Source organism: Xenopus tropicalis, chromosome 9 (assembly GCF_000004195.4).
Source record: "Xenopus tropicalis strain Nigerian chromosome 9, UCB_Xtro_10.0, whole genome shotgun sequence".
In the NCBI taxonomy this organism is placed as follows: Eukaryota; Metazoa; Chordata; class Amphibia; order Anura; family Pipidae; genus Xenopus; species Xenopus tropicalis.
This window is the reverse complement of record NC_030685.2, coordinates 11,276,089-11,300,675: the sequence shown is the minus strand read 5'-3', so window position 1 is coordinate 11,300,675 and position 24,587 is coordinate 11,276,089. Positions and strand designations below refer to the sequence as shown.

General features: G+C 40.8%; 3 protein-coding genes across 3 annotated transcripts; all 3 read left to right on the top strand.

The window, feature by feature from the left end:
- Nucleotides 1–510: 510 nt before the first annotated feature.
- On the top strand, nt 511–15,335 carry LOC116407778 (olfactory receptor 1019-like). The gene is made up of 5 exons (XM_031893797.1): nt 511–1,126; nt 5,960–6,106; nt 7,649–7,707; nt 13,634–13,731; nt 15,122–15,335. The coding sequence occupies exons 1-5, from the start codon at nt 511–513 to the stop codon at nt 15,333–15,335; spliced, it is 1,134 nt and encodes a 377-aa protein (XP_031749657.1).
- A 596-nt stretch (nt 15,336–15,931) lies between these two features.
- On the top strand, nt 15,932–16,852 carry LOC105948384 (olfactory receptor 5B12-like). The gene has a single exon (XM_031893796.1). The coding sequence runs from the start codon at nt 15,932–15,934 to the stop codon at nt 16,850–16,852; it is 921 nt and encodes a 306-aa protein (XP_031749656.1).
- A 6,541-nt stretch (nt 16,853–23,393) lies between these two features.
- LOC116407777 (olfactory receptor 1019-like) lies at nt 23,394–24,362 on the top strand. Its single transcript, XM_031893795.1, has one exon. The coding sequence runs from the start codon at nt 23,394–23,396 to the stop codon at nt 24,360–24,362; it is 969 nt and encodes a 322-aa protein (XP_031749655.1).
- The last annotated feature ends 225 nt before the right edge of the window (nt 24,363–24,587 follow it).

The following is a 24,587-nucleotide window of genomic DNA, read 5'->3' as shown; positions in this document are numbered from 1 at the left end:
ATTTATACATTTATTCTCATGTTTAAAGATTCCCAGTTTGGGACTTACTTCCCCATACCCTTCCATACACCTTAACCAGCTAAGTCACTCTTGTTTGGACTCTATCCTAACCCTTGATTGAGGAGTGAAGACCAAAACTGCATTGCATTTTTCCTTTACCAGTTCTTTGTAAAGGGAAAGACTTGCCCTCTCTTCTCTTGAATCTATACCCCCTTTAATACAGCTCAAAAACCTTGCTGCCCATTGCTGCTACTGACTGGAACTGTTTGCTACAGCAAGTTTCTTATTCAGATGTACCCCTAGAATCTGCCTTAGTCCCAAGCGTATAAGTAGTTTACCATTTTTAAATTATGTACTGTATAAAGATGGCCCATTATGGATGGAATTAATTGGCCTTGACTGAGAGAAAATTAAATATCATATACCATAACCACTCAATCAATGGTTTTGCTTTTAATGTATTATCATTATTATGTGATTGTTCATCCTTATATGCATTACCAAAGTGAGATGGAAAACCAGACAATAGTGTATGTGTTGGTTCTCGCTGGTCTGTCTGATCTTCCGAGTCTTCAGCTTCCTCTGTTCCTGGTGTTTCTCCTCATCTATCTTATAACTCTGACTGGGAACCTTCTCATCCTTCTCCTGATCTTCACTGATTCCCATCTTCACACCCCCATGTACTTCTTCCTTGCAACCCTGGCATGTCTGGATATGGGCTACTCCTCAACCACTGTCCCAAGAATGCTCTTTGATTTACTCAGTGATATAAGGGTCATTTCTGTACCAGCTTGTATAACTCAGTTCTACTTTTTCCTCTTTTTTGATGTATCAGAGATGTTTGTGCTGTCGGTTATGTCCTATGACAGATACATTGCTATCTGCCGCCCTCTTCACTATATGCAGATAATGACCTGGAAAGTTTGCTTTCAGTGTGTATTAGGCCTGTTGATTTTTTGTGCAGTATATTCCTTGATGCACACACTTTTTTTAACTAAATTGACATTTTGCAGTTCTGTTGTTTTGCAAAGTTTCTTTTGTGACCTGCCCCAGTTGCTCGAAGCCTCCTGTAGTGACACATTCATTAATGTATTGCTTATATTTCTTTGTGGAATACTGTTCGGTGGTATCATTTTTGGGGTCACTTTTTATCCTTATTTTACTATAATCAGAACTGTACTGAGAATTCCATCAACTCAGATGAGATCCAAAGCTTTCTCCACCTGCTTTGCTCATCTAAATGTGGCCTTTTTATTTTACAGTACTACCTTATTCAACTACTTTCGCACAAATGCAAATGATCAACATATGGATGGCAAAATAGCATCTGTATTTTATGCAATATTAACCCCCTTTTTAAATCCTCTGATCTACAGTCTGAGGAACCAGGAGCTCAAAATATCCGTAAAAAAAGCTTTACAGAAAATGAAATTGCTTGGATAGACTGGAAGAATAAATGACATTAAACAACATCAAAATTCCATCTGATTATTTAGGTGCAAGTCTGCGGTGTCTATTAACACTGCCCTTAGTGGGAACCTTGGAGCTTCTGCCACCACCACCGGTGGTGGTATCTTTAGGGTTCTCCTGTGTCAATACACACTTGCCACAATTCCACATGCTGAGCAGTGTCAGACTGGACTCGTGGGGCACCAGGAGAAAACCCGGTGGTCCTTGGCCCTTCTGGGCCCTATTAGTCTAGTCCTGCCAGGGGATACTGGAGCGGGCAGCACCATGGCATGGGTAGAAGTTTGAAATTTGGAAGGATGCTGTGCGGACGTACATGTTCGGGATGGGGGTTTGTTTAGGGGATTGAAGACAATGTGGGGCCTCCCTGGCTTGGGTGGTGGACCATTAACTTGGATGCCCAAGTAGATAACACACAACCTGAATCAAAAAAGGCATCCCACTATACCAATTGATATATATGAGGAGAGGCTGCCCACATGAATTTGAAAAGGTTTGGGGTCCATGAATAGAAGTTGAAGACATACCTTAATCCAGCCCAGCTTAGGCCGTTCCTCCTCACTTTTTCCCCCGTATACCCAAAAGCATGAATCTTGCCCCGCCAACCCTATTTTGATGATACCTATGTACTTTAATGTTTATACTGCTAATGATAAAATGACTCAGGTTGGATCTACTCGATATTAAGTTTATTTGTTCTCTGTTTTTGATGTTTTGTTTTTTTTTAATATACACACATAAGTGCAATATGATGCACCTGTAATACAGATTCCTTCAATAAAAAGAATTCTAAAACAAATGTGGAATTGCAAGGAGCGGCTTTAGACGTAAGTATCTTAGTCTCTTTAATGGATGATTTCAACAACAATGTCCATTCTTGCTCAATCACAGCTGTGGGTGTGGTCTAAAAAAAGCCTTAATTTATTGAAATATTAAGCTAGTTAGAATTATATATTAATTACTTTCTTTAAATATTAACATTAAGGTTTTTTTAAGGTTTGAAAAAGTCGGTGGAGACACCAACAGCCAATCAGAATTTACCTATTGAAGTTTTTTGCTGCCATTCTTATACTATTTACACCAGGGTCCCCAAACTTTGGAGTGACAATAATTCAAAATTTTCAAAAAAAAGTGGGTGGAGCCACAGGCAACCAATCAGATTTATTTCATAAAATGGGGAAATTTAAAGTGCTGCCATTCTTATACCAGTGTGTCAAAACTGGGGGACTAAGGTTAAAGGTTAGAAAAAGTGGGCAGAGCCACCAACAGCCAATCAGATTTCACTAATTGAATTTCACTGGTTTATATTCAAAATGCTGCCTTTCTCACACTATTTATGCCAGGATACCCAAACTTTTCCCAATCTGTCACTGAGTGACTACATATTCAGGGTTGGAAAAAGAGAGACACCAACAGCCAATCACATTTCTTTTGTGGGGAAACACTTGCCATTCTCACAAATTTAATGCAAGAGTCACCAAATGTGTTACACTTGTTCACTGGGGACTAAGGTTAAAGGTTAGAAAAAGTGAGTTGAGCCACCAACAGCCATTAAATTTCATTGGCTTTTATTTAAACTGATGCTATTATTTAAGTATTAATTCCAAGGTTGTTAAAAGTTAGTCACTGGGTATTTGCAGTTCAAACTTAGAAAAACTGGGCAGAGACACCAACAGCCAATCACATTCCACCTTTTGACTTTCAGTGGTAGTGAAAATTTGCCACAAAAAAAATTGCTGCATGTAAAAAAAAAGCCGCGTTTGCCTCAAATTGGGCGCTGTCGCATTAAAAAAAGTTGTGTGTACCAAAAAAGTCACTACCCGCGTTTTACAAAAGAGTAAAATGGGAAGTTCATGGTGAGTATATAAAATATATATATAGTCCAGGCTTTTTTCCCCCAACCTCCTGAGCAGACATTGGCTCAAAGATCCCAGTTACAGTGATTTTTGTGGTTTTAAAGACACAAATGCCCCATAATTTATTAAAACTGCCATTTAGGAAAAGCATGAATGAAAAAAGTGACAAAAGTAATCCATGAAAAATTCGAAATCTACAAAAAATTGTTGTTTTTTTTAATGAAAGTGTCTGAAATCCAAAAAAAGAAACCAAGAAAGAACTTCCAGTTGGAAAAAGGTCAGCTCCTATTGACTTCTACATGTAATAAAAAAGAACTTACCAGCGCGGCGGGGACGCCCGCCGCACCGGTCTCTCTCTAAGCCGGCTCCTTCATAGTGTGCGAGCGCGCGCACTTCCGCATAGTTAAAGGCGCAGGCGCGCTGACGGATGACGTCATGACGCATGGCGTATGACGTCAGCGCGCAATGGCGCCAAATTTGAATTATTTAAAGGGCTTTTCCCCGACCTAGCCTGCCTGACGACGACCTTGTTTAACCCTATTTGTACCGTGATCTTCGGCCTAACTGACTTTCTACAGTCGTGCCCCATTGCTAGCCAGAACTCCTGCTTTGCACCTCTCGTATAAGTCCAGGTGGCATCCAAGTAGCGGAGGGCTCCTCCCGAAGCCAAAGGCGGTCACGCTACTGGTGAAGCACGAGCTGAGACCAGGGTGCTTGGCACTAGTTCTGGTATTGGGTGCCGACCGTGACATTATCACGGGCCATGGAGGACCAAGATCACGTTGAGTCCGCTGCTGCTCCTCCCACTCCTTCTGCTACTACTGAAGCACTTCTTACTGCCCTGCTACAGCGCTTGGAGGATCAGGAGCAAAAGCAGAATTATCTCCTGCAGGGTTTCCACAATCTAACCCGCCAGCTGGAGACTACGCAATCTCCGCAGCAGCAACCTGTCCCTAGTTTTTCCCCTTCTGTGGGGGCATCTGCTATGGGAAGTAACACCTATAGGCCCCAGGAGCCTAAGATTGCATTCCCCGAGAAATTCTCTGGGGACAGGTCAAAGTTTTTTGTCTTAAAAGAGGCGTGTAAACTATATCTTAGCTTTTCCCTCATTCTTTCCCTTCTGGTGTGGAAAAAGTAAAATTTGTTATGACCCTTCTAGTAGGGGATCCCCAAGTTTGGGCCCTTAGACTGCCTCCCTCTGATCCTGCCCGTTTTTCCCTCGATGTATTCTTTGATACTATGGCAGTTCTTTAAGATGACCCGGATCGTGCATCATCAGCCGATTCGGCGATTCGTAATCTGCGCCAAGGGAGACGGGATACAGAGATATACTGCACAGAGTTCCGCCGGTGGGCAGGAGAAACCGAGTGGAACGATGCGGCCCTGCGCAGTCAGTTCCGTATCGGGCTATCCGACTCTATTAAAGATAGCTTGGTGAATTACCCCTTGTCGTCCAGTCTGGATGATCTCATGTCCCTAGCCATCCAGATTGATAGGAGACAAAGGGAAAGAAGGAGTGAAAGGGGTCATACTAATTACTCTGGGGCTACTTATGTAAGACCTGACTTAGTGACCAATGTTAAGTCTTCGGCTTCCCCTGTGTCTCCACCTCAGGAGGAGCCTATGCAACTAGGCCTATGCCATCTCTCTCCTGAGGAAAAGACACGCAGGCGGACCTTTGGGTTATGTATATATTGTGGGGACAAGGGTCATTTTCTCAAACAATGCACCAAGAGGCCGGGAAACGCCCAAGCCTAAATGAAGAAGGGGAGCTTCATTTGGGTGCAGGCGTTTCCTCTCCCCAATTTGCCTCCAAGGTTCAGCTACCGGTCAAACTGTCTTGGCCTACGGGCTCCATTAACTTGTCCGCTTTCGTGGACTCTGGGGCAGAGGGTAACTTTATTGAGGCCACGTTGGCTGCTAAACATGGCATTCCTGTGGTCCCTCTAAGTGTTCCCATGAGGTTATTAACGGTGGACAAAAGACCTTTAGGGTCTGGTGTAGTAAATAAGAAAACTGTATCTTTATCCTTATGTGTGAACAATTTCTATGTTGAAGAGATGTTTTTTCTAAAAAAGCTGCCGAGACCCTACCTCCACACAGACGGTATGACTGTCCCATTGATCTGGTTCCAGGTGCTTCCCCTCCTTGTGGTCGTACTTATCCTCTTTCCCTACCTGAATCCCAGTCTATGAGGGAGTATATCCAAGAAAATCTCGAAAGGGGTTTTATCCGGCCCTCTAGCTCTTCTGCAGGTGCGGGGTTTTTCTTTGTGGGTAAGAAGGATGGTGGTCTTCGTCCCTGTATTGACTACAGAGGTCTAAATAAGGTCACTGTGAAAAACCGCTACCCCCTTCCTCTCATTTCCGAATTATTTGACCAGGTCAAAGGCGCCAAAGTTTTTACCAAACTTGATCTCAGGGGTGCATACAACCTCATTCGTATTAGAGAGGGAGATGAGTGGAAGACTGCTTTTAACACCAGGGACGGCCACTACGAGTATTTAGTAATGCCCTTTGGGCTCTGTAACGCCCCTGCAGATTTTCAAGAATTTGTCAATGATATCTTTCGTGACTTGTTGGGGGTATCCGTAGTGGTCTACCTAGACGATATTCTAATTTTCTCTTCTAATATAGTTGAACATCGTAATCATGTTTGTGAGGTCCTAAAGAGACTAAGAGAGAATAATTTGTATGCGAAACTAGAGAAATGTACCTTTGAAGTCTCTTCTATCCAGTTTTTGGGGTTCATTATTACCAGCAAGGGTCTAGAAATGGATCCAGGTAAGGTGAAAGCTGTCCTGGATTGGGCACAACCTCTTTCTTTACGTGCAGTGCAAAGGTTTCTTGGTTTCGCTAATTATTATCGTCAATTTATTAAAAAATTTTCTCTTATTGTAGCCCCTATCACGAATTTAACTAAGAAGGGCGCTGATCCCAGCTTGTGGTCTCCTGAGGCCGTACAAGCTTTTGAAACTCTCAAGAAAGAGTTCAGTTCTGCCTCTTTCCTTAAATACCCCGATTCTGCACTCCCGTTCATTGTAGAGGTAGATGCCTCTGAGGTGGGAGCTGGGGCGGTCTTTTCTCAGAGACACCCGATGACCAAGTTTCTACCCGCAGAGGTAAATTATGATATAGGGAACAGGGAGTTGTTGGCGGTCAAATTAGCCTTTGAGGAATGGCGTCATCTTCTAGAGGGGGCCAAGCATCCGGTGATGGTCTATACTGACCATAAGAATTTGCTTTATATTGAGTCCGCTAAACGCTTGAACCCAAGACAAGCCAGATGGGCTTTATTCTTTTCAAAGTTCAATTTTGTCATTACTTTTAGGCCTGGTTCAAAAAATGTCAAGGCTGATGCACTCTCTAGGAGTTTCAATTCGGTTTCCTCCGACCCTAGTGAATGTACTCCCATCATTCCCAGGGAGATTGTTGTTGCAACCTTAGAGTCCGATCTCTCTTCCCTATTGTCCCCTTTACAATCCTCTGCCCCTGTTGAAACCCCATCAGGTAAATAGTTTGTTCCTGAAGAACTTAGGGAACAAGTTTTGAGAGAGGTTCATGATTCCAAAGTAGCAGGTCATCCAGGTATCGCTAAGACCATTTCTTTATTGTCCCGTCATGTTTGGTGGCCTAACTTTAAATTGGACGCTAAGACTTTTGTCAACTCCTGTGCAGTCTGCCAACGCTCTAAGTCATCTCATCATCTGTCCCAGGGTCTGTTAAATCCCTTACCCATCCCAGTAAAACCATGGTCTCACATTTCTATGGATTTTATTGTGGAGTTACCTCCTTCCCAGGGTAAGACTGTGATTTGAGTGGTGGTCGATAGGTTCAGTAAGATGGCTCATTTTATGCCACTTCCACATCTCCCTTCTGCTAAGGTTTTGGCTGACTTATTCATTACACATATTTTTAAAATTTATGGGTTTCCAGAAAATATTGTTTCTGACAGGGGGGTTCAGTTTGTTTCTAAGTTTTGGCGTGCTCTCTGTTCTTTGGTTGGTACAGAATTGTCTTTTTCCTCTGCCTATCACCCCCAAACTAATGGTCAAACCGAAAGGGTAAACCAGTCCCTCGAGCAGTATCTCAGGTGCTATGTATCCGATAATCAGTCCACATGGTCCGAACTGCTTCCGTGGGCAGAATTTGCGTACAATAATGCTACCCATTCCTCCTCAGGGAGGTCTCCGTTTTTTGTCGTTTATGGTTTGCACCCCAAAGCATTTTCTTTTTCTGGCTCTAATTCCCCGGTACCCTCTGCCAATTCCTCTGTCTTAAAATTTTCTGAAATATGGTCATCAGTTCATGATTCTCTGTCTGCAGCTTCTCTAACCCAGAAAAGAGCTGCTGACAAATCCCGTAGGGAGGCTCCCCAGTACAAGGTAGGGGATTTGGTGTGGTTATCTACCAAAAATATTAAATTGAAGGTTCCCTCTCCCAAACTGGGTCCCAGGTTCATCGGTCCATATCCCATCATTGCTATAGTTAACCCTTCTTCTGTCCGTCTTCAGTTACCTCCTAATTTCAAGATTGCTAATACCTTTCATGTTTCTCTTCTAAAACCTGCTTCTAATACTCGTGGTCTGTCTGTTCCTCCCCCAGTGTTGGTTGAAGGTCAGCCTGAGTACGAGATCCAGGAGTTCCTCGATTCCCGCCTGGTGAGAGGTAAGTTACAATATCTCACCAGGTGGAAAGGCTTCGGTCCTGAGGAGAACTCCTGGGTTTCAGTGGATGACATCAAGGCTGATCGCCTCAGGAAGCAATTCCATTCAAGGTTTCCTGAAAAGCCTGGGGGTCCAGTGGCCCCCCCTAGAGAGGGGGGTAATGTAATAAAAAAGAACTTACCAGCGCGGCGGGGACGCCCGCCGCGCCGGTCTCTCTCTAAGCCGGCTCCTTCATAGTGTGCGAGCGCGCGCACTTCCGCATAGTTAAAGGCGCAGGCGCGCTGACGGATGACGTCATGACGCATGGTGCATGACGTCAGCGCGCAATGGCGCCAAATTTGAATTATTTAAAGGGCTTTTCTTTGTTACTCATTGCCTGTGATAGAGTTTGATTCTGGTGCCTTCCTGAGCCTGTTCCAGCTGTGTTTTTCTGTTTTTGACCCGGCCTGCTCCTGACTATTCTGATTATTCCATATCTGACCTCGGCTTGTACCTTGACTACGATTTCGTCTCATCCTGCTGTATTGATTACCCGGTTTGACCCTTGCCTGTCTGACTATCCTAGATTGCTGCCCGCCCCGACCTAGCCTGCCTGACGACGACCTTGTTTAACCCTATTTGTACCGTGATCTTCGGCCTAACTGACTTTCTACAGTCGTGCCCCATTGCTAGCCAGAACTCCTGCTTTGCACCTCTCGTATAAGTCCAGGTGGCATCCGAGTAGCGGAGGGCTCCTCCCGAAGCCAAAGGCGGTCACGCTACTGGTGAAGCACGAGCTGAGACCAGGGTGCTTGGCACTTGCTCTGGTATTGGGTGCCGACCGTGACACTACATGACCTCAACAGCTTTAAAATGGACAAGTTTTTTCTTTTCATGGATTTTTTATTTAATAAATCACTATTTTTCTTTGTAGCTCTAAAAAACAACTTATTGTAAAAAATTAAAAACCATAACCGTTAGTATTATGATCTCATGACTATGTTCAGTGCAATAATATATTCAATTTATCATTTATCAGAAGTCTTTGGATTTCACATGCTTATTGAAATGTATATCTGTCAATGCTGATTAGTTTTTATCTTTAGTAAAAAGTTTACCCGAATTGGCCAAGCAGTAGTCAATGAAGGAACCAAGGGACATTGGATTTGCTAGATCTCTATAGACTACAGTGAATGCATTTCAGGATTATAATTAATCACTAGAGAGCAATCGGATGGTTTATTTAGGAACAACTTTTCTGAAACTGAGGTTGCTCGGCCTTCCATGTAGAACATGTCACAATGCATTGCTTTGTATAGCGGTAAGTCTCAGTTTCACCAACAAACCAACCAAAAATATGGGCTTTCCCCATCCGATGTTCTAGATTTTTAAATACCTTCCAACCTGAGCATCGTGAACTGGAGAAACAGTTATCAACAAAAACTCTTTACCCCGATGCAACTGAACAGGGTTGTGCAATATATGTTTGGTGACTTTTTGGAAGAATGAACTTTGGTTCTAAAGGTATTTGGTTTTAAAGGTAAATTAGGAAAGGTATTGTTCTATTTACCGGTGGGCAATGTGTTTGTAAGCTGCAGTGCCTTTATTTTATGACACAATCATGGTTATTTTAAGCAGATACCTTTCTCAATCTGTTTCCAAATGTTTGTAATAAAATTGGATATTCTTTTTATGTTATTCATTCACACTGTGCAAAACATTTTCCTTCTTACCCAGTTGCTTTACATATATACATTATAGTGCCCTGAGCAGAGCACCACAGTACTCCGGAAAGCTCTGAATTATGGGAAGGCTCATATAGACTTATATCCCCATTTTAATATAATAATTCAAATTTGAAAAAAGTATTTCCTTTTTCTCAACTAAGATCCCAACTAAGAGACAAATAATTCAGGGAGATCTTCTCATAACTTCACAGGTCTCACTGTAAAACATATTTTTACATATCAAGACTGAACCTTTTTTCTTGTCATCTCATTGGATTCTCTTGATCTGTTGGAAAGATCTACCCATACTTAAGGTATCAGAGAGTTTATTGTGTGGCCCCCTTACATATTTATACATTTATTCTCATGTTTAAACATTCCAGTTTGGGACATACTCCCCCATACCCTTCCATACACCTTAACCAGCTAAGTCACTCTTGTTTGGACTCTATCCTAACCCTTGATTGAGGAGTGAAGACCAAAACTGCATTGCATTTTTCCTTTACCAGTTCTTTGTAAAGGGAAAGACTTGCCCTCTCTTCTCTTGAATCTATACCCCCTTTAATACAGCTCAAAAACCTTGCTGCCCATTGCTGCTACTGACTGGAACTGTTTGCTACAGCAAGTTTCTTATTCAGATGTACCCCTAGAATCTGCCTTAGTCCCAATAAGGGTATAAGTAGTTTACCATTTTTTAAAGTATGTATATAGATGGCACATCCTGGACGGAATTAATTGGCCTTGACTGAGAGAAAATTAAATACCATATACCATAACTGCTAAATACAATTGTTTTTGCTTTTAATGTATTATCATTGTTATGTGACTGTTCATCCGTATATGCATTACCAAAGTGAGATGGAAAACCAGACAACAGTGTATGTGTTGGTTCTCGCTGGTCTGTCTGATCTTCCGAGTCTTCAGCTTCCTCTGTTCCTGGTGTTTCTCCTCATCTACCTTATGACTCTGACTGGGAACCTTCTCATCCTTCTCCTGATCTTTACTGATTCCCATCTTCACACCCCCATGTACTTCTTCCTTGGAACCCTGGCATGTCTGGATATGAGTTACTCCTCAGTCACTGCCCCAAGAATGCTCTTTGATTTACTCAGAGAAAGAAGAATCATTTCTGTACCAGCTTGTATAACTCAGTTCTACTTTTTCCTCTTTTTTGATATATCAGAAATGTCTGTACTGGCAGTGATGTCCTATGACAGATACATTGCCATCTGCCGCCCTCTTCACTACATGCAGATAATGAACTGGAAAGTTTGTGTTCAGTTTGTATCAGGTGTGTTGCTTTTTAGTGCAGTAGACTCCTTGGTGCACACTCTTTCTTTAACTAAACTGACCTATTGCCACTCAAATGTTTTGCAAAGTTTCTTTTGTGATCTTCCTCAGTTGCTTCAGGCCTCCTGTAGTGACACATTCATCAATCTATTGCTAATATTTCTCTGTGGAATACTGTTCGGTGGTGTAATTTTAGGGGTCACCCTTTATCCCTATATAACTATAATCAGAACTGTACTGAAAATTCCATCAAAGCAGATGAGATCCAAAGCTTTCTCCACCTGCTCCTCCCATCTAACTGTGGTCTTTATATTTTACACTACTACTTTCTTCAACTACTTTCGCACAAATGCAAATGATCAACATATGGAGGACAAAATAGCATCTGTATTTTATGCAATATTAACCCCCTTTTTAAATCCTCTGATCTACAGTCTGAGGAACCAGGAGCTCAAAATATCCTTAAAAAAAACTTTACAGAAAATGAAAAATCTTTGGATAGACTGGAAGAATAAATGACATTAAACAACATCAAAATTCCGTATGATTATTTAGGTGCAAGTCTGCGGTGTCTATTAACATTGCCCTTAGTGGGAACCTTGGAGCTTCTGTCACCACCAAGGGTGGTGGCATCTTTAGGGTTCCCCTGTGTCAATACACACTTGCATTCGCAAACCTCATGATCTTTCTAACCTACAATGTAATTGTATATAAACCATGACTTACAAAGTCCTAATGACTTTTACAGAGTTCCTGTTTTCCTGAACTTTGCATGTTGCCCCCCATTCCCCGGTGCACCCCAAAGCACAACTCTCTCCTAGAATACCTTACTCTAAATACAGTACTACATTTGTTCTACAGGACTGAATTCAGATTGGGTGGACAGTAGCAGCCCTGTAGCTTAAGTGACTTCCAGGGAAGAAGGTTAGGAGATTCCTGGGACTGCAATATGGCCTTGCGCTTCTAGTCTGTCTTAATCTGGCTCAAGGTATAGAAAGTACTGTATATACTCGAGTATAAGCCTAGTTTTTCAGCACCCAAAAATGTGCTGAAAAAAGTCACCCTTGGCTTATACTCGAGTCGGGAGCCATGGGCCCCTCTAGACTAGCACCCTCTCTCCTTTGTGTGCAAATTAGGCCAACTGCAACCAGACCCTCCAGTGCCCTGGCCTAGGCTCCCACTAGCAATACTTATTTCCCCTTACATCCCTCCGGGACTGGGTCTGCTGCCAGTTTGCCAATGCGCAATGAGCGTGGGGTAGTACTCATATTGTTTTTGTTGAACCTCTTCTCCGCTTACAGAGCTAGTTTACTGTTTTTCTTTGAAATAAATATTGAAAAACATATACCCCACTGATGCCTCAATTAATGTAATTTTATTGGTATTTATTTCGATTATTAAAACTTAGCAGTAGCTGCTGCATTTCCCACCCTAGGCTTATACTCGAGTCAATACGTTTTTCCAGTTTTCTTAGGTAAAATTAGGTACCTCGGCTTATATTCGGATCGGCTTATACTCGAGTATATACGGTAGTCATTGCTAAATATAAATGTTGGCTTTATATAGTATAAAGAAGTTAAGTAAAATACTCAAGGCAGAAAGTCAATTGAAAGTCAACTGTATTTCCCCCAACAACACTTCTAATAATATAAGTAGGTACATTCCCCAAATACTTATTAAAAATGAACAGTTTATAATTAGATAATTGATACAGTGCCAGCAGAATAAAAATTAGCCAAAAACACAGCAGTTTGCGCACTTTTTTTTGTGCTTTCCACTTAAGGAGTCTTCACTTACAGTGTGTGTAACTATCACCCCCATATTGTTTCCCCCCACTGGAGGTGCAGGCTGATAGAGCCCACGCTCCAGTTGGGGGAAACAGTGCCAAAAACAGTGCTAGGCTACCTGCACCGGGAGGAAGCTTCCACTGCTTCTATCTCAGCATACCCATAAGGAGCAAGTAGGAGATGCACCAAACAACATGGCTGCCCAAATAGGGAGCTCCCTCCTCATGCAGTGGCTATTTTTTTCAAGAAAAGCTATTGTTTACCCCAAACGGAGTGCAGGCTCTATTAGCCTGCACTAGTGATGAGTGAATCTGTCCCGTTTTGCTTCGACAAAAAGTTAACAAAACAACCATAACATTTGCAAAACAGCGAAAAATTCTCGAAAGGTGTTTGTCGCAAGACTTTTTGTCACCCGTGTGTTTTTTTTGTGTCTGTTTTGCTGCGACCACACCCAATTTGAAACGGACACGCCTATTTTGACATGACCGCGGCTTCTTTTGATACGCAACAAATTTTTCCGCAAAGTTTGACAAAACAATTCCCCAATGGCGAAATGCGGAAATTCGCTGAGAATCCATGCCTGGGAAAAAAATTTGCTCATCACTTGCCTGGTGGGGGAAGTAATACGGGGGTGATAGGTACACTTTAAGCTTAAGTTCCTTTTAATTGGTCTTTGTAACACCCCCAACATAAAATAAATATATATTTATTTTATTTTTTATGCTAAATTATCAAAAATATATATTTCCCATTGGCATTGAATTTCTTAGATCTATAGAGGCTAAAGTAAATGTATTTCAACATCATAATTACCCACTAGAGATCAATTGGATGGTTTATTTAAGAACTTCTTTTCTGAAGGTTGCCCTGGCTTTCATAGAGCCCGTCACCATGCACCATTGCAGAGGTATGTTTCCAACCTTGAAAAACAAAAGCCCCAAGCAGGAGCCAAAACGTTGGTAAAATTTATGAAATAAAGCATTTTGAAAAGATTTTCCCAGTGCTAAACACCTTGGTGTCCTGATAAAGGTTGGAGCAGACAGGTATTTTGGCCACAGGATTCAATGGTCATCTTCTGGTGAACATCTTTTGGCTACAAATTAAATAAGGAAAAACATCTACACATCTTAAGATGGAACCTCCTTTCTTCTAACTGAAATGGTTTCCCTTATTTCTGCTGGAAGGACCCACCGCATCAGAGAGTTTATTGCTTGGTCCCCTTGTATATTTATACAAAGTAATCATTTGTTTATAAAATGAGCTACAGTAGAGAAACATGGTTGTGATAGTATACTATAATTATAGGTCTATTTATGAGAATATGTCATCTTCCACTAAGCCTACAGTACCTTTTCACTAAACAGACTTCCCCTTAAAAGTCAGTCAATCCCATAGATTTAGGACCATTGCCATAAGTTGTGAAGGGTAATGTTTTTATGTGTCTATGGGAGACAAGATAAACTTTAATGTTTCAGTTAGACATATGTGGATTCTTCTGTATTTGTATGGAGGAAAAGAATATCAGACTTATTTATTTATGACAGGATTTTTGCTCACTGAATGTAAACGTCTGCTTTGCGTTAACTTTTAGAATGATGTAGAAAGTAATATTCCAAGACAATTTGCAATTGGTCTTCATTTTTTATTAATTGTGGGGTTTTTTAATTATTTTCACTTTTTGTAGGTCACAGAGCAAAGGTTTTTAGGCTGTTGGGGTCAGTGACCCCATTAAAAAGCTGGAAAGAGTCAGAAGAAGAAGGAAAATAAGTAAAAACCTATATAATAAAATAAATAATGAAGACCAATTGAAAAATTGTTTAGAACTGGCAGTTCTATAACATACTAAAAGTTAACTTAAAGATGAACCACCCCTTAAACTGCAGGTAAAACTTTCACAGTACCCTGGTTTGTGATGATCAACAATAATGATCCTACAGTAGTTGGCACAATGTTTTCACTAGGGCACCTATAATATTTCTTGGGCAAAGTCTGCCTTCATAAGTTAAATTGTACATTCCATACCAATATGATTGCTGTTAAACCAATAATATTGATTACCTGTGTCCAAGTATGGCTGTATGCTTGCTACTGATATATGAGGAGAATCTGACACTTAAATTTGAAGGTCTTAAGGTAGCCAGACAAGGGACAGTTTCAGTTGTCAATATCCTGTCCTTTAGACCATTTTGGTAGTTAGGCACCAACAGGCCTCCCTGCCTGAAATTGTCCAGATCTTGATCAGGCAGGTTTAATTTTTTCGTCAGATCGGGGACCATATTGGTTTGTTGATGCAGTCCCCGATCTGACTGTGCCTATAGTCTCTGTTTTGATTCAATTCTTTGGCCCTAGGTGGGCATATCAGGAAGGCATATCGGAGGAGATCTACTGCTTGGCAACCTCGCCAAACGAGCATATCTTACAGTGTATTACAGTTTACTTGCAACTGGTGACTCCACCCTGGCTGGAGTTCAGTCCCCTTCTCAAACAACAGAGGAGGACCTCTGCCTTCCCCATCACAGAATCCACATCTTTGGTCTTCAGGATCAGTCAGTCTCACTCCTAAAATGGACTTCCTTTCAGCACCTTTCTCTCACCACCCCTATTTGGATGATTTCCTTTCTCCTAATTCCTGTGCAATTGAAGCTTTCTGGGAACTGCAGTCCCCTCACTCACATCGAAGGTGAATCCACAAAAACAGGGAGAAAACTTATTTGGAAAAAAATAAACTTGCAGAACTATGTAGGTAATAAAATCCGCTTTACCCCAATCCAAAGGTACCATACAAGATGAAAAGATGGGTCTGAATAAAGAGCCTGGCTACAGCCAAGCTTGGGGCTCCCCAAATACTCATTGTAGAGTCATTGGCCATTTTTGCTCATGTTTTCATGTTTACCAAACACATGGAAGTCAGCGGACATTTTTTCTTGCACCACATACTTTGGAGTGTTTATTCTCACCTTTTTTCTCATGGTTTTTTCCAGCACAGAAAAACACATTTGTTTTCCAGTGAAACAAAACAAACGGCAAAATTCTAGTGCAGATTCTCCAAAATTTTTGCCATTTATGTTTTGAATTTGCCAATAAATCAGTATCAGGCAAAAATAATCATCCCTAGCTATAACCACCCCATACCATCGTTTGTGTTGTAATGTGTTGGAGATGGAAAACCAAACAATAGTGCATATGTTGGTTCTCACTGGACTGTCTGATCTTCCGAGTCTTCAACTCCCTCTGTTCCTGGTGTTTCTCCTGATCTACTTTATGACTTTGATTGGGAACCTTCTCATTTGTCTCCTGATCTTCACTGATTCCCATCTTCACACCCCCATGTACTTCTTCCTTGGAACCCTGGCATGTCTGGATATTGGTTACTCCTCAGTCACTGTCCCAAAAATGCTCTTTGATTTACTCACCCAAAAAAGGGTAATTTCAATGAAAAACTGTTTAACGCAAGTCTTCTTTTTTATGTTTCTGGGTACATCAGAGTTCTTTGTGCTGGCAGTGATGTCCTATGACAGATACATTGCCATCTGCCGCCCTCTTCACTACATGCAGATAATGAACTGGAATGTTTGTGTCCAGCTTGTATCCAGCATGTTGGGTTTTTGTGCAGTACATGCCTTGGTGCACACTCTTCTATTAACTAAACTGACCTTTTGCAGGTCAGAAGCCTTGCAAAGTTTCTTTTGTGACCTGCCCCAACTGCTTAAGGCCTCCTGTAGTGACACATTCATTAATGTATTGATTATTTTTATTTTTGTAATATTGTTCGGCGATGTCATTTTAGGGGTCACCTTTTATCCCTATATCACTATAATCAGGACTGTTCTGAAAATCCCATCAAAGCACATGAGATCCAAAGCTTTCTCCACCTGTTTCTCTCACCTAACTGTGGTCTTTTTATTTTACAGCACAAGTTTATTTAACTACTTGCGGTCGAATGTAAGTGATCAACACTCAGAGGACAAATTGGCCTCTGTATTTTATTCTATATTTACCCCCTTTTTGAATCCTCTGATCTACAGTCTGAGGAACCAGGAACTAAAAATATCCCTAAGAAAAGCTTTACAGAGAAAGTAAACTACTAGATAAAGCATATGAATATACGATAACAGACAATATAGAAAACTGGGTTATAAATACCTTGCAAAAGAAAAAGAGCACAATTGCTTTTACTTATCTCTAGCTTTAGTTAGGATAAAGGTTAGTTAGCATTCACTCTTACTTCTATATCCACCCAATATTCATATTTGAGGTTCTGAGGAACACTTGCATCCACACTCAAATCCTTTGTCATATAAACATCCACAGGATGGATTTTTATAAACTTTTCCTGTAGGGGGAATCTCATTACCTTTCACTAATGTAACATTCTCCTTATCTGCCAGTATATGAAAGCTTAGATCCATCAGAAGCAGCTTTAAGGTGAAGACTCATGGAGCTACTAGTAGCAGCTAATTTTCTTGGCTACTAATATAGACAATACTGATGCAGTTTCAGCCAGAGAATGATTACTATCAAGTGTTCCACAGAGCGCCACAGGAGATCCTTTCTCCCAACGGCCATAAAAATTTACAACTCTTCTCTGTAACTCATACACACATGTATGTGGATTTTTCACTGGACTGTTACACAACAGGACATTGATATTTACCCATATAAATAATATGTTAACTGTAATAGTACTTCTTAATAAAATATGAAATTCAAGATTACATATAATAATACAGGTCTAGATTGCATACATATACTAGATTACTGTGCAATACCTATAAGTGGTCTTCTACAAGTTGGTACTTACTGTTTTATGGAGTTTTTTTTTTATTTATTTATTACCTGTGCAATACCTACAAGTGGTCTCCTACAAGTTGGTACTTATTGTTTTACGAAGGTTTTTTTTTTAATTTTATTTATTTATTATCTTTTCTTAGATAACTGTGAGCACCTGTAACCGAGCATAAGCAATTTCCCTCAGGGATTAATAAAGTTATTTGAATCTTGAATCTTTTACCGATAGTAGCCCCATGTGTCTTCACCCATAGAAATACCTAGTGATTAAAAAGCTCAAAAAGTTCCATCATAAAGGAAGTAAGTTAAGAAGAATCTGATCAGCCCAGAAGATCCCCAAAAACCCAATAGCAAGTCTTGAAAAAGAGCTACATCTCCAAATATAGTATCTTATATTAACCAAATAAAGGGATGAGGGCACTGCTTCTGCCCTAATTCTGCAAAAAATCCTCAAAAAAGCCACTTGGGAAGTATGTAAATTTAGATGTATTTTGTGCTATTTTTCTTAGTAATAGTAATATTAGTAATTATATTTGTCTACAAATATCAGATCAATTAAAAACTTAAACTGAGGAATCCTATAACGGTTTAATAGGCTTCAATGAAATCAGATTTACTAGAAGATCAAATCAATTCATTCTAACCACAAGTCAATGATTTGGAAGACTGCTTAAAGATAAATAATTTGAGCTTTAGTGAGATAACAAATAGTGATGAGCGAATTCTTCCATTTCAACTTGAAAATGCGCTGAAAAATGCGCAAAATGACGAAATTTTTGCAGAAGTTTCACAAATAAATTCACTAGTGGAATTTTGAAGCAAATCCATGGGCAGCTAAAAAATTTGCTTATCACTAATAACAAGGTACTACAAATGCAATAAAGGACTACAATGCAATGTGAAAAATGCAATTTCTCCCATAATTCCAGATTAATTTCAGCTGTGATAAGGAGTTGCTACAATAACAGTTGCCAATATGCTAGACATAACTACAGACCGATTTCCCTACTAAATTTAGACCTTAAGCTATATGGGTAGGGAGGCAAGAGAAAACACCAGTAAGGTAATTAATTGGACATTCTGAAGCCACAAGGACCAACTACCTTCTCTGCTCCTTTTACTTGATACAGAGAAGGCATTTGAGTGAATAAATTTGGAATTTTTCAGTAAATCTTTGCTAGCAATTGGACTTCCTGCTAACTTTCAAGTAAAAATAATGCCCTTATATACTGTCCTTTCAGAACAAATATGGGTAGATGGCACATTATCTGATCACCTGAATTCAGAAATGGAACCAGACAGGGGTGCCCCCTATCTCCACTGCTCTATGTAATTTGCATGGAATTTCTCTCAATAGCTTTGCATAAAACTCAAGATGTTTTAGGCCTGAAATAAATGATAGAATATAAAGCTGTTGCATTCACAGACGACTTGTTACTAATAATCACTAACCCAATTATATTGCTTTCCGATATTAAGAAGGAATTAAATCATTATCGCATATGCTCAAATGGGAGAATACATATTTGGTATCAAACTGTTCAGTGGACCCCTGGTGTTCAAATTTACCCTCAAAGCTTTGAGGGGATTTTTGGAAATGCCATCAAAATTGCCAAATTTAGAAAAGTTTTGCGGCTTGGTACTTTGGAGTAGAAAGACACGGGTACCCATTTTAGTTTCAGGGGAATGTGTACTTTCCAAAAATATAAGATTTTCTGGGGTGAGCATACTTTTTACTAGCTTTATTCCACATGTAATGATGTAAATGTGTTGATTTTGCTGGAGCTGAAATGACAGAAATGATAGATCATATGGTGGTAGAAAGACACGGGAGTAGAAAGACACAAGTACCCATTTTAGATTCGGGGAATGTGTACTTTCCAAAAATATATGGCTTTCTGGGGTGAGCGTACTTTTTACTAGCATTATCCCACATATAATGATGTAAATGTGTTGATTTTGAAGAAGCTAAAATAACAGAAATAATAGATCATATGGGGGTATGTTCACATTGGGGCCCCTACATGCCACATACTTAGGTAAATCTATACATATTGGGCATCAAACTGTTCAGTGGACCCCTGGCGTTCATATTTAGGGTGTTTTATGATGGTACCTAATGCTATGTGGGAGATAAGATACTGCAAAGTGGAAGCTTTGAGGGGATTTTTGGAAATATCATAAAAATTGTCAACTTTAGAAATGCTTTGCGGCTTGGTACTTTGGAGTAGAAAGACATGGGTACCCATTTTACATTTGGGGGAATGTGTACTTTCCAAAAATATAAGATTTTCTGGGGTGAGCATACTTTTTACTAGCTTTATTCCACATATAATGATGTAAATGTGTTGATTTTGTTGGAGCTGAAATGACAGAAATGATAGATCATATGGTGGTAGAAAGACACGGGAGTAGAAAGACTCAGGTAGCCATTTTAGATTCGGGGGAATGTGTACTTTCCAAAAATATATGGCTTTCTGGGATGAGCGTACTTTTTACTAGCATTATCCCACATATAATGATGTAAATGTGTTGATTTTGAAGAAGCTAAAATAACAGAAATAATAGCTCATATGGGGGCGTGTTCACATTGGGGCCCCTACATGCCACATACTTAGGTAAATCTATACATATTGGGCATCAAACTGTTCAGTGGACCCTGGCGTTCATATTTAGGGTGTTTTATGATGGTACCTTATGCTATGTGGGAGATAAGATACTGCAAAGTGGAAGCTTTGAGGGGATTTTTGGAAATATCATCAAAATTGTCAACTTTAGAAATGCTTTGCGGCTTGGTACTTTGGAGTAGAAAGACATGGGTACCCATTTTAGATTTGGGGGAATGTGTACTTTCCAAAATGATAGATTATATGGGGGTATGTTCACATTGGGGCCCCTACATGCCACATACTTGGGTAAACCTATACATACTGGGCATCAAAGTGTTCAGTGGACCCCTGGCATTCATATTTAGGGTCTTTTTGGTTACTTTATGACCTGTAGGAGATAAGATACTATAGACTGGAAGCTTTGAAGCAATTTTTTTAAAAATTTCATAAATTTTGATAAAAATCAATAACTTTTCATTTCCACTTGATAGTTTGGAGTAGACAGACAGTTGTACCTATTCTGGATTCCCCAGAATGAATCTGTTCTTTCCAAAAATGTACAATTTTCTTGGATAAACCTTCTGTTAGTTGAATTTTTGGCCTTGAAATCTAAAGTATGCAGCTTTCTGGAGCAGTGCTTTGGGAATTTGGTAGGGTACTGCTGGGAGTTTGTGCCCTATACAAGTGAGAAATCTCCATAAAACGATATATTTTTGGTATTGGCACCATTTAGAACCCTATATCTTTTTACAGAATTGGAATTACACAAAAATTCTACCATATTTTGAAAGCTGAAGGTTGTTGTGAAAAAAAAAACAATATATTGTGTTCCTGGGTAAAATAAAAGCCCCCCTGAGGAAAGGCCCCTAAAGTGAAACAGTGCAAAATGTTCAAAAACTGTCTGGCAATACAAGTTCCGCTTTGACCAAAATGGCTGGCAGTAAAAAGGTTAAATGGCAGAGAGAATGATTTGCTATGTAAACAGTGCCATTTAGAAATAAAAAAATAATCCATAAAAATTATGACAGAATCCCTTTAAGTGCTGAAAAGTACCAACCCCCTTACCAGGAGCATTTTCTTGTTGAATTCCTCACCATAATCACAATAAGAGGCAGAGTACAGTCCTGTGAGTGTTCACACATACAGAGTAGAGGGGGAAACAGTGGAGAAAGCACAATGTGCCATTAGCCTAACTGCATCTGTCCCCATTATTTAGTGGCTTTTACCTAGGGCAAAGTAAATGGAAGCTGGTCACCCAAAAAACAAAAATACATGTATTATATACATTATTATAACATTATATCTATATATTGCCCATTAACATTGGATTGCCTATATCTCTAGTGGCTAAAGGGAATGTCTTTCAAAATTATAATTAACCACTAGAGATCAACTGGATGGTTTATTTAAGAAGCTTCCATTCTAAACGTTGCCCTTGCTCTTAAGTAGAGCACAATGCACCACTTGGTGCTATGGTAAGTTTTATTTTCTTCAAGTCTAAGGGGCCCATTTACTTACTCACGAACGGGCCGAATGCGTCCGATTGCGTTTTTTTCGTAATGGTCGGTATTTTGCGATTTTTTTTCGGCGTCTTTACGAATTTTTCGGAAATTGGCACGACTTTTTCGTAACCGTTACCACTTTTACGCAGCTTTCGCGCCGAGTACGAAAGATTCGGATTCATTCAAGCTTCAGTATGGTGACTTTTCTTGGGCCAGGTTGGAGCTGCAGGGTGCCATTGAGTCCTATGGGAGGCTTTCCTTGGACCAGGTTGGAGCTGCAGAGTGCCATTGAGCCCTATGGGAGACTTTCCTTGGGCCGGGTTGGAGCTGCAGAGTGCCATTGAGCCCTATGGGAGACTTTCCTTGGGCCAGGTTGGAGCTGCAGAGTGCCATTGAGCCCTATGGGAGACTTTCCTTGGGCCGGGTTGGAGCTGCAGAGTGCCATTGAGTCCTATGGGAGACTTTCCTTGGGCCAGGTTGGAGCTGCAGAGTGCCATTGAGCCCTATGGGAGGCTTTCCTTGGGCCGGGTTGGAGCTGCAGCGTGCCATTGAGCCCTATGGGAGACTTTCCTTGGGCCGGGTTGGAGCTGCAGAGTGCCATTGAGCCCTATGGGAGACTTTCCTTGGGCCGGGTTGGAGCTGCAGAGTGCCATTGAGCCCTATGGGAGACTTTCCTTGGGCCGGGTTGGAGCTGCAGAGTGCCATTGAGCCCTATGGGAGACTTTCCTTGGGCCGGGTTGGAGCTGCAGCGTGCCATTGAGCCCTATGGGAGACTTTCCTTGGGCCGGGTTGGAGCTGCAGGGTGCCATTGAGCCCTATGGGAGACTTTCCTTGGGCCGGGTTGGAGCTGCAGAGTGCCATTGAGCCCTATGGGAGACTTTCCTTGGGCCGGGTTGGAGCTGCAGAGTGCCATTGAGCCCTATGGGAGACTTTCCTTGGGCCGGGTTGGAGCTGCAGAGTGCCATTGAGCCCTATGGGAGACTTTCCTTGGGCCGGGTTGGAGCTGCAGCGTGCCATTGAGCCCTATGGGAGACTTTCCTTGGGCCGGGTTGGAGCTGCAGGGTGCCATTGAGCCCTATGGGAGACTTTCCTTGGGCCGGGTTGGAGCTGCAGAGTGCCATTGAGCCCTATGGGAGACTTTCCTTGGGCCGGGTTGGAGCTGCAGAGTGCCATTGAGCCCTATGGGAGACTTTCCTTGGGCCGGGTTGGAGCTGCAGAGTGCCATAACAGGTTTGTAGATTAGCCAAATTAAAATGTTTTATTTTACTTCAGGAACCTCTTAGAAACGATGGTAATCTATACATATAGACGTGCAAGCTCGGACAGTATAAGGGCGTCTCTGCAACATATTAACTGGGAAGGACATTTCATAAATTCTTTATAGATCCCTTGTAAGAACTCACCTTGAGTATTCAATGAGCTGGAGAGATAAGCAACAAACTGGTAAAATGAATGGAATGATTACACAAAAAAGTTTTATATATATATATATATATATATATATATATATATATATATACAGTATACTGCAAACACTGCATATTGTAGATGGAGCTTTACCAGTGGTTTGTAAAGGAGAAGACTATCCCGCTTGGACCTCAAAAGCTTGCTGGCCCTTGTTTTCATTATTTGCTACAGAACGTTTATTATTATTTAGTGTATAACCTTGCGTATTTGTTTTCCATTGAAAGAGAACAAACACCAAAATTACAGTGCACAAAAATGTTTTCCTTTCAGGTTTTGAATTTCACAATAAATCAGTATCATGAAAGTGAGATGGAAAACCAAACAATAGTGTATATGTTGGTTCTCAACGGACTGTCTGATCGTCCAAGTCTTCCTCTGTTCCTGGTGTTTCTCCTGATCTACCTAATGACTGTAACTGGGAACCTTCTCATCCTTCTCCTGATCTTCACTGATTCCCATCTTCACACCCCCATGTACTTCTTCCTTGGAACCCTGGCGTGTCTGGATATGAGTTACTCCTCAGTCACTGTCCCAAGAATGCTCTTTGATTTACTTACAGGTTTAAGGATCATTTCTGTACCAGCTTGTATAACTCAGTTCTACTTTTTCCTCTTTTTTGCTGTATCAGAGGCATCTGTGCTGGCAGTGATGTCCTATGACAGATACATTGCTATCTGCCGCCCTCTTCACAACATACAAATGATGAGATGGAAAGTTTGTGTTCAGCTTGTATCCAGCATGTTGGGTTTTTGTGCAGTACATGCCTTGGTGCACACTCTTCTTTTAACCAAACTGACTTTTTGCAAGTCAAATACTTTGCAAAGTTTCTTTTGTGACCTGCCCCAGTTGCTCCAGGTCTCCTGTAGTGACACACTTGTCAATGTAGTTCTTATTTTTATTTTTGCAATACTGTTCGGCGGTGTCATTTTAGGGGTCACCTTTTATCCCTATATCACTATAATCAGGACTGTACTAAAAATCCCATCAAAGCAGATGAGATCCAAAGCTTTCTCCACCTGTTTCTCTCACCTAACTGTGGTCTTTATATTTTACAGCACAAGTTTTTTTAACTACTTGCGGTCAAAAGTAAGCGATCAACACACAGAGGACAAAGTGGCTTCGGTATTTTATTCTATATTTATCCCCTTTTTGAATCCTCTGATCTACAGTCTGAGGAACCAGGAACTTAAAACATCCCTAAGAAAAGCTTTACAGAGAAAGTAAACTACTAGATAAAGCATATGAATTTGCAAAAAAGAAAACTGGGTTATAAATACCTTGCAAAAGAAAAAGAGCACGATTGCTTTTACTTATCTCTAGCTTTAGTTAGGTATAAAGATTTATGAGCATTCACTCCTACCTCTATATCCACCCAATATTCATATTTGAGGTTCTGAGGGACACTGTGGCTGAGTCCATTTTGCCACCTCCAGTTGGCGCAACCGTGAC